This window comes from Camelina sativa, chromosome 9 (genome assembly GCF_000633955.1).
Source record: "Camelina sativa cultivar DH55 chromosome 9, Cs, whole genome shotgun sequence".
In the NCBI taxonomy this organism is placed as follows: Eukaryota; Viridiplantae; Streptophyta; class Magnoliopsida; order Brassicales; family Brassicaceae; genus Camelina; species Camelina sativa.
The window spans coordinates 20,473,798-20,485,142 of record NC_025693.1 but is presented as its reverse complement, the minus strand read 5'-3'; the positions used below and the strand labels follow the sequence as shown (position 1 = coordinate 20,485,142).

Genomic DNA, 11,345 nt, shown 5'->3' with positions numbered 1-11,345 from the left:
TATATACGTTTAATCTTCTTCTTGTTGTGGGCTGTGGCTCAAGAGGAAACAAAAAGAACAAAAAGAGTAGAGAAGGGTGATGAAAACGACATGTCCATAATATTTACGTAAAATAATTCTGAAAAGTGAAGAATAGAGAGAAAGGAGACAAAGAAGAGGGATGAGGAAAGAAAGAGACGAGACAGTAGAGAGAGTCGTGTAAGTATGTGTGGTAACCTTATCATTGGGAAACGCATCGCTACGGTCGCTTGTGTTGTGTAAGACAAATACATAGATGAGCAATATCTGTATGTCCGATATATATGACTTAAATAGCTAAAAACATGAATCAGTAATTAAGTCGAAGGTTGCATCTTATGCCGAATCTTGTAGTCTGTGTAAACAATGTATATGTTATTTAAGGAAAGTATTACATTTGTAGTAACATATTTTAAGCGAATTATTGTAACATAATATACGACCAAGAAGTTGAGTGTTTTTGTTATTACATAGAAAGTATCAAGTCTGTGAAGGGGTGCTTAATGGTGGGTGACATGTGAAGTGGCAGGTTTTGTATTTATGTGTACATGTACGGCTGAGTATTTGTCATCTAGGTTAGTATTATTCTCTTTCGCCGCGCTATCGCATTCATGGATATAATCACTGCATGCACTTTGCAACAAAAACAAAATTTTATACCCCCATGAGGGCATGTGAGGGTGTTCTTAGAGGAGAAATATTGTAAAAATATTGTAAGATCAGTTTTTAAGAACTTTTGTTAAGAAGTTAGTTATTGTGAGAACAGGTATAAGATCTTAAGATTTAATAAGATAATATTCTTATAGAAATTTAAGAATGATTAATAAATAGAAAGATTAATGTTTAATAAATAATTTAAGAATGTTTAAAACTATTTAATAATATAATGTTTAATAAATAATTTAAGAATGTTTAAAACTATTTAATAATATAATGTTTATTAATATTCTTATTAAACATATTACAAATATAAAAATATATAAAATAACATTTTAATTGCAAACTTATAAAATTTTTATTAAAATAAAAAAAAACAAACATATTACTTAATTATTTAAAGAAGACAAACATTTTATTTAATTAATACAAATGACTAAATTTATTCCAAATATTCTCAATCAAATCCTCCTTTAATTTGCGATGTGCTTGTTTATCACGAATTAATGTATGGCCATCACCTAAACCTTCAAGATTTGAAGACATAGTTACTGAAAAGGTAAGATCCGGAGTAGTTCCAGTTCCATCTTCTTGTTGGAATTCTTGTTCGTCATAGAGTGTGTATGAATCTCGTTCATCTTCGACAATCATATTATGCAGTATGAGACATGCTCTCATTATATATGCAATTTTACCCTTTGACCATAAAAGAGTTGGATTTTTAATCATGGCGAATCTAGATTGCAAGACTCCAAATGCACGCTCAACATCTTTTCTTGCACCTTCTTTNGGATATAATCACTGCATGCACTTTGCAACAAAAACAAAATTTTATACCCCCATGAGGGCATGTGAGGGTGTTCTTAGAGGAGAAATATTGTAAAAATATTGTAAGATCAGTTTTTAAGAACTTTTGTTAAGAAGTTAGTTATTGTGAGAACAGGTATAAGATCTTAAGATTTAATAAGATAATATTCTTATAGAAATTTAAGAATGATTAATAAATAGAAAGATTAATGTTTAATAAATAATTTAAGAATGTTTAAAACTATTTAATAATATAATGTTTATTAATATTCTTATTAAACATATTACAAATATAAAAATATATAAAATAACATTTTAATTGCAAACTTATAAAATTTTTATTAAAATAAAAAAAAACAAACATATTACTTAATTATTTAAAGAAGACAAACATTTTATTTAATTAATACAAATGACTAAATTTATTCCAAATATTCTCAATCAAATCCTCCTTTAATTTGCGATGTGCTTGTTTATCACGAATTAATGTATGGCCATCACCTAAACCTTCAAGATTTGAAGACATAGTTACTGAAAAGGTAAGATCCGGAGTAGTTCCAGTTCCATCTTCTTGTTGGAATTCTTGTTCGTCATAGAGTGTGTATGAATCTCGTTCATCTTCGACAATCATATTATGCAGTATGAGACATGCTCTCATTATATATGCAATTTTACCCTTTGACCATAAAAGAGTTGGATTTTTAATCATGGCGAATCTAGATTGCAAGACTCCAAATGCACGCTCAACATCTTTTCGTGCACCTTCTTGTTTTTGTGCAAATAAACGATGTTTCGGATGTTGTGGTTGTGGGATGGATTTAACAAATGTCGCCCACTCCGGGTAAATACCATCCGTCAGATAGTAAGCCAAATTATACTCATTTCCGTTGACATAGTACGTAACTTCGGGAGCTCGTTTGTAAATAATGTCATTAAATACTGGTGATTGATCAAGAACATTTAAATCGTTACAAGTACCTGGAGCTCCAAAAAATGCGTGCCATATCCAGAGATCTTGTGAAGCTACTGCCTCCAAAACAATTGTTGGCTTATCGGTGCCTCTTGAATACATTCCTTTCCAAGCGGTTGGGCAATTTTTCCACTGCCAGTGCATACAGTCAATGCTTCCAACCATCCCGGGAAAACCCCTCTGTTCTCCATAAAATAGTAGCCTTTGAAGATCCTCTGGTGTTGGTCGGCGTAGGTATTCAGTGCCAAACAAGTCAACTATCCCGACCACAAAATGTTCTAAACATTTACGAGCAGTACAAGCAGCAAGACGTATGTATTCGTCAACCGAGTCCGTCGCAGTCCCATACGCTAAAAGTCAAATTGCTGCAGTACATTGTTGTAGGGGTGATAGACCATTCCGGAAGGTTGCATCCTTTTTTGGCTTAAAATATGGAACTTCTTCACTGAGACGATTCACAATACGCAAGAACAACGGCTTGTTCATTCGAAACCATCACCGGAAGTGGTGAGCATTGTAAGTCGGATTATCAGAAAAATAATCGTTCCACAAACGTTCATGCCCTTCTTCTCGTTTTCTATCAATATATTCACGTGGTTTCCTTTCCACCGGAATTTCCTCTTCAACAGCTTCAAATTGGTTATTAAATTGCTCTTGAAAGTATTGGTTGAAACTATCATTATTTGGGTCATAATGGTAGTGAAAATTGTTGGAAGAAGATGCCATAGCAATGAAGAAAAGAAAGAAATATTTGTTTTGGGTGAGAAGAAAATGATAGTTTTTTAAGAAAATAAATATTTGAGTTTGGTGAGAGAAGGAAATGTTTGTGTTTGATGAAAGAAATGAATATTTGAGTTTGGTGAGAGAGGGAGAAATTTGTGTTTGTTGAGAGAAATGTTTATTTTTGATCTTGGGAAACCTTGTGCTCTTCTCATATATATAGAGTGATCATCACGGGTTTGAGAGAGTAAACATCACGGGATAAATGGAGAGTACATCACGGGTTCACCAAACTAAACATATCAACCTAGCCTAAACAATTCCAAAAAAAACATGACTCGGTTCACTTTGTGACAAAACATCAAGGGTTCACAAGAGAGTACATCACGGGTTTTACAAGAAGAAACAACAAGAACCAACATCACGGGTTGCAACACCAAAAGAAACAACAACAACCCAATTATCCAACACAATAATTTACTTGAGCTGGTTCACTTTGTCCGTCAGCTGGATCACTCGGTCCTTGCGCTGGATCACGTGATCTTTGAGCTGTATCACAAGTACCTTGAGCTGGATCATTTGGTCGTTCAGCTGGATCACTTGGTCTTTGAGTTGGATCACTTCGTCCTTGGGTTGAGCATCACGGTTCGATGGTTGCGGTTGTGGTTCAGCTTCACGGTTCGATGGTTGCGGTTCATAGTAAGCGGTCTCAGCCTCATCTTCTGTATCGGAACTATAGTTTAAGGGGCTGTTTATGCCCTCGTCATAGTCAGAGAACATGTCTTCCTCAACCTGAACCCAAAACATATACATTCGACATGAGATTAGAAACCAAAACAAACCAAAACATTCGACATTCATTAGAAACCGAAACATATATTTAAGTTTCTGAAAACACATTAAAATATATACTAGAGTTAAAACATAAACATAAACATCAAATTCATTAAACACATAAACTAGAGTTAACACATAAACATAAGCAAATTCATTAAACACATAAACTAGAGTTAAAACATAAACATAAACATCAAATAAACTAGTGTTTCCATAAACATAAACAAGCGTAAACCCTAAAGCTAAAACAGTTCAGCCATTAGCTTCTTCTTTAGAGCTTTTTCATCTTCATCTAGCGTTTCTTTCTTGGCAATGAGAGTGTCAAGAATGGACATCTTTTGAAGTTCTTTCATGCCCTCTAAGTCCTTCTTTTTGATCTCCCACATTTGACTAAACTCTGTTGTTGGTGCAGCCTTCTCTTTACCTTTGTTCCTTGATTTTTTCATTGCCTTTATTCCAGCATGCCTGCTCTCGAGCTCACCCACAACAGACCCTGAAGATGGTGCAGCCTCATCCGCTTTTCTTTTCGAAGAGGTCGTTGTTTTTGGAGTGGGGTTCATAGGCTCTAAATTAATCCATTTCTGTTCATAGCGAAGCACATTCCAAGCATACTCCAAACCAAACTTCTTCTTGTACAGCTTCGTGTATAGTTGGTGAGCATTGTGCAGAATATCCACATCATTCATGCCACTAGCTTTCTCACCCTTTGCCTCTGCGTATGCTCCACAGAACTTGCTGACTTCCCTGCTGATTTTTTGCCATCGTTGTCTACAATGATCAGGGAGCCTTGGTTCACCACCACCAAGGACATGATCGCTTGTTGCATAGTAATCACCAATGCGCTTCCAGAAGGACCCACACGGTTGATCATTCCCAACAATCTCATCCTTCGATGTGTTTAACCAGGCGCTTATTAGGACTAAGTCATCTTGTGCGTACCATATCCTTCTCTCCCTACGCTGTTCTGCTGTCTCTTCTGTTTGGCTAAGAGGATGACTCGGGTGTGAACTAGTTTGTGAACTAAAAGAAGGGATTTGAGAGGAACCAAGGTTTACATTGGGAGCAAAGCTGTCGTATGGGAAGTTTTGAAGACTAAAGTAGGATTGAGACTGACTATTAGGAATATTATTTGATTCCATGGAAAGCAGATTTAGAACGGAAGAAGGTGTGGAAGAGAGATTATTGGAAAGTCCTAATAGATTGGTAAGAAAGAAGGAAATGAGATTGGATAATATAGAGAAGTTAAGAAGATCATTTAATTCAAAGTTTTGTGTTGTTAGAGAATTTTAATTCATAGTAACCATTACCTACTTCAGTCAAATCAGAAGTAAATAAAGGACATTTAGTGTTTTAAATAATAGACCATCGCAATCACAACTAAACAACTAACATAGACCATCGCATTTTACAACTATAGTCTACACTATCACAACTAAACAACAAACATAGACCATCGCAATCACCATCACAATAACCAAGCAAACAACACTTTAAAGGCAACTACAATCACTTAAAATTTCTTAATAATCAGTTACTACACAACTAAAGTTCAGTTTCGTTACAATCACAACTAAAGTTCAGTTTTGTTTACGCGTAACCAATAAGGGGAGAGAAAGAGATATCGAGTACACCAGCAAAATAGAGAGAGAGACGTTATGTGGGTATTGTTGTAAATGTTTGGTCAGAGTATATATTTAGAGAGTGACGTTAGCCAAAGAAATGAGGAGAGGTGTGTGAGAACGAGAAAGAAAAGTGAACGAGAACGAGAAAGGGACTTTGGCCAAAGGAAATCATCCTATCAGTTACATAATCAACTACCTTAAATGGAATTTATGTGAAAATGAGCATGAAAAGTGAACCAGTTTTTGAAGTTAACAAACCATTCAACTTAGACACAAACAAACATTTTTTTGAAACCATTTTTTGAAACAAATTAACCTTTTACTTGCGAGTAAACAAACAAAAAATGGTTTAACCAATTTAAGGAACTCAGACACAAACAAACAGACGACCAAACCATTTTTTGAAGTTAACAAAAAAACGATTCATAATAAGCTACAAACCATTACTCAGACACAAACAAACCATTTGACTTACCTTTCACTTGCGAGTAAGGACTGTTGTTGATGGTGGTCCGATTTATTTTGCCCTCCTTAACCTCACCTACATGCCTCAGAAACAAACCAAAAACATGAGTTAAAACAGAGGAGACATAGGAGACAGAGGACAAAAACGATTACAATTCACTCATACAAATCTATTATAGGGTTTATTTTCAAGACAACACACGAAAGGCATAAAATCGTAACCCTAACACAAAACCCTAAATCAAAACCCTAAATCGAAACCCTAAATCAAAACCCTAAATCGAAACCCTAAATCAAAACCCAAAATCGAAACCCTAAATCGACACCTAATTCAGAGATGAAATTAGGTTTAAATCGCCGGAGCTTACCTTGTCTATAAAGCCGGAGGAGACGGAGGAGATAGAGGAGACAGAGAAGACGAGGAGGCGAAGAGATCGGTTGACTTGGCGAGACAAAAGAGACAGTGGAGACGACGAGATCGGTGGACACGATGATACGAGGAGAAGAAGAGACGAAGAGATCGGTCGAATTGGTGTTTTAATGGCCGGAACACGCCGGAATCGGAGAAGAAGAAATCTCTCGGCGTTTCGCCTTTCGGGAGAGAAGAAGAAAACACGATTTGGGAAAAAAATGAAAATGAAACAAAGTAAAAAAATTGATTTGAGAATAAAATTCTCGTCCAATCAGAGCGAGCCACATCTCCGAGGATCAGGCCCAAGAACTGATCCCAAATAAGATCAAAAGGCCTGATCTAAAGGCCACTATTCATTAAATTTTATTTTTTAAAGACCTAAGACCATGTGCATCGGTCAAGGACAAAATTTGGTCCTCCAATTAGTTTAATCTTATTTTTAGAATTTCTTAAGTTTGGTATTAGCATTGGTGTCCTTCACAATTGGTCCCCTAGAAAAAATATTATTATTTTAATTTAAAAATTAATTATACAGATAAAAAAGAAAAACTTATTAAAGTTGTTTAATTTAAATAAAACATATAACATTGACATTAGAAACATAAAAAAATTCGAAAGTTACAAAAACATGAAAAAAAAAAAACAAATTATACAATTAAAACATGAAAGATAAAAAAACATAAACCATACAAACATCAAAGATAAAAACATACATTTTATTAAAATCATAGAATATTTTTAATTAATCTTCATTATCTGGAAGATGTCCAAAGTTAGTCCAAATATGCTCAATCAAATCTTTTTTTAACCGTTCATGGACTTTTTTGTCCCGAATTTCTGTAAGACGAGTAATCGTACTGCTCATATTGGAACCCAAACTAGCGGCACCGACAGTATATGTTTGATCCACATCTTCTCCGTGTTGAAATTCAGAAACAATGTGTCGGTAACTGTATGTTCCTCTTTCATCCTCGACAATCATATTATGGAGTATAATGCATGCTCTCATAACATTTGCTATTTTGTATTTATCCCATAAACGAGATGGATTTTTAATAACGGCGAATCTAGCTTGCAAGACTCCAAAAGCACGCTCAACATCTTTCCGCACAGCTTCTTGTTTCTTAGAGAAGAGAGAATTTTTCATACCTTGTGGAAGTCGGATAGATTGTATAAAAGTTGCCCATTTGGGATAAATACCATCGGTGAGATAGTACGCCAAATTGTACTCCCTTCCATTGACAAAGTAGTTGACCTCCGGAGCTTTACCGTTGAGAATGTCATCAAAAACATTTGAACGATCTAAAATATTAAGATCGTTCATAGTACCCGGAGCTCCAAAAAAAGCATGCCATATCCAGAGGTCGTAAGAAGCAACTGCCTCCAGCACGATTGTTGGTTTTCCGGTTGATCGTGAATACATCCTTTTCCAAGCTGTTGGACAATTCTTCCACCCCCAATGCATACAGTCAATGCTCCCAACCATCCCGGGAAATCCACGTTTTTCATTTTCATAGAGTAGTCTTTCTAGATCGTCGGGTCTGGGACGTCTTAGGTATTCGTCGCCAAACAACTGGATTATTGCGGCGGTAAACTCGTGCAAACATTTTTGAGCTGTTGATCCACCAATTCGTACATACTCGTCAACTGTGTCGGACGAAATACCATATGCCAATTGGCGAATTGCTGCAGTATATTTTTGTATTGGTGACAGACTAGCCCGACCGGTTGCATCCTGGGATTGACGGAAATACTCGACTTCTGTAGAGAGACGTTGCACAATACGCATGAACAGTGGCCTGTGCATGCGAAACCGTCGCCGGAATAAATAGTCCGGGTCTGTTGGAGTATCACTGAAATAATCATTCCAAAGATTATTGTGGCCTTCTTCTCGGTTTCTTGGGATAAATATTCGTTTCTTTGGCTCTATTGGTTCTTGAATGAGATTAGAATTTTCTGCATAATTATCAAAATATGCATCAAAATCATCATCCATACTATCTCTTTGGTAGTGATAATGGTATGATGAAGATGCCATTTAGAAAAAAGAGAAGTGTAGAAAAAAGAGAAGAGAGAATGTTGTTATGTTGTTGAGTAAGAAATTTGAGTGGTGATTTCCGGTTGAGTGTATGTTGTTTTGTTATTGAGTAAGAAATTTGAGTACGAAATTTGAGTTGAAAAGAAAAGACAAGTGGTGATCTTCTTTGGTTAGTTTGGTATTGTGTTTGAAAGAAGCATATATATACGCAAAGAAGTTATATACGTGATACTAAAAAAATGCCAAATTGCTTACTTTTACATTTACCCGTGATACCAAATACGACAATATCCGTGACACATTCACAAAATGCCAATGACTTACATTTTTCTGTGATACCAAAATGCCAAAAAACTTACATTGATCCGTGATACCTAGCCCCAAACAAAAGCTACCAATATCATACCTACTATTACTACCAAAGCTATCAATTCAAAACCAATTATAAACCTATTTCGGATCTTGCCTTGCTCAAACACTTCCTTCTCGATCCGTGATATTTTCTGCTCTGTTTCATCACTCATGTGTGATCCGTAGTCACTCGATAATGTCAAGTTATCCACCTTCTGAGACAACACTTCACATTGTCTGCCCATCTCTCTCATCTCCTCCATGACAGCTTCATCCCACCACTTGTGAATATGCATCTCTCCATCATCAATATTCCCACATGTGAAGAACCTGCATTGACATATATAATTAGAAATTTCAATTCATAAACAGTTAAAACAAAGCAATATATAAATTAGAGGGAGTCCCATATACCGTCTGTTGTAACTTGTAGATAAGAGGGGCTGACCACCACAGTAGCAAACCTTCGGGAATCCGAACTCAACCTCAGGTTGAGGTGGGTAAACTGTCGCCTGAGCATTCATGAAACTACTCTCAGCCTCATCCTGCCTTATCAAAGCTTCTATTTCCCTTTGTTCAGTGTCGTTAGAGGATCGATCATATTGATCTGAGGAATCAGGCTGAGAGTAGCTGTAGTCTTGGCCCATCTGATTTATTTGAAACATATAGACATAGAGAACAAATTCACACAATCAGAAACACAATCTATAATAGATTAATCATACAAAGTTGCATCATAAAACAAAAATCAAACAAAGTTGGATACTAAAACAGAAGCAACTCGAACTTACATACTACTAAAATCATACAACGTTAAATACTAAAACAGAAACAATTCAAACTTACATACTACTAAAATCATACAAAGTTACAACAACAAGTTGATCAGTTTAGAAATACTGAGCAACTATCTTATCCTTGATAAGTTGATCAGCTTCACTAAGAGGCTCTGGTTTGGCAAGAAGTGTGTCTAATATGCCAAGCTTCTGTAGCTTCTCTTTTTCAGCCATATCCACCCTCTTTACTTCCCACATGGTCTTGTACTCAGCGAGAGCCTTCCCCTGAGCAGTGTTCCTCTTGGCCTTTGCAGTCTTGATACCTTGAGGCCTAATCTCAAAGTCTTGTTCACTATGGGTTGACTCGGACCGTGAAGCTGGCTCGGATTGTGAAGCTGACTCGGATTGTGAAGATGCCTCGGATTGTGAAGATGCAGCAACTGATTTCCTCTTTGTTCTGACTGAAGTTGAAGGGTTGTTAATAGTGTTAAGGTTCAGCCATTTTTGCTCAAACCTTAACAAACACCAGCAATGCTCCATAGTAAACTTCGTGTTATGTTCAGCGAAATAGATGTCGTGGGCCATCTTCAGCACATCGTTCTCAGAGTGTCCACTACTGTTTAGTCTTTCCGCAGCTGCGAAAGCACCGCAGAACTTGTTGGTGCACTCATTGATCCTAAACCACCTCTGCTTACAGTTTATGTTCATCCCCTGTTCACCATTGGCTACAGCATGAGGAGTCTCTGCATAATATTTGTTAACCCTTTGCCAAAAGATTCCTCCCTTTTGTTGATTTCCAATAATAGGGTCCTTTGAAGTGTTCAGCCAAGCACTGATAAGAGCTTCATCATCAGCCGGATTCCATTTCTTCATATCCTTCCTGACAGGTGTCTCTTGAGAAAGAGGTACATCCTGATGAGATTCTTGAGACGAGTAAGGAGGAACTTCGTAAGCACCATCTAGGTTAAGAGTATCGCCTTGACTGTTGAGAAGGTCTACATAACTAGAAGAGAACTGACTGAATGTATTGTAAGAACTCATAGGAAGAGGTAGAAGAGTTTAAGAAATGCTGAAATCCGTGATACCAAAGAGGAAGAAGCGTTTAAGATTATGCGGAAAAGAGTGTGCCAAAGAGGCGAGGAGTGTAAGTTGTTGGTGCACTAAAGATTGAAGAGGAACAGACAGCTCGGATATGAATATGATGGATAAAGAAGGAAGAGATACAATATGATGGATAAAGAAGGAAAAGATATAGAATATGAGAGATATAATGACCAAAGCTTGAAGAGAGATATAATGACCAAAGCTTGAAGAGAGATATAATGACCAAAGCTTGAAGAGAGATATAATGACCAAAGCTTGAAGAGAGATATAATGACCAAAGCTTGAAGAGAGATATAATGACCAAAGCTTGAAGAGAGATATAATGACCAAAGCTTGAAGAGAGATATAATGACCAAAGCTTGAAGAGAGATATAATGACCAAAGCTTAAGTAGATGGAGAAATCAGATATGTTGTTGGTACCATTCATAATGACCACAGCTTCAACTACCTAGTCTAATCACAATTTATGACAACTAAATATCAAGTACAAATAAATAGAGTATCCCATTTAAGACAAACAGTCATAGAATAGAGATAGACTCTCGGATTTAGTTATACAAACTTAGT

The 11,345-nt window shown here is 36.3% G+C and overlaps 1 protein-coding gene across 1 annotated transcript; it reads right to left on the bottom strand.

Annotated features, from left to right (window-relative positions):
• Nucleotides 9,788–10,714, bottom strand: LOC104715486 (glutathione S-transferase T3-like). Its single transcript, XM_010432888.1, has one exon. The coding sequence runs from the start codon at nucleotides 10,712–10,714 to the stop codon at nucleotides 9,788–9,790; it is 927 nt and encodes a 308-aa protein (XP_010431190.1).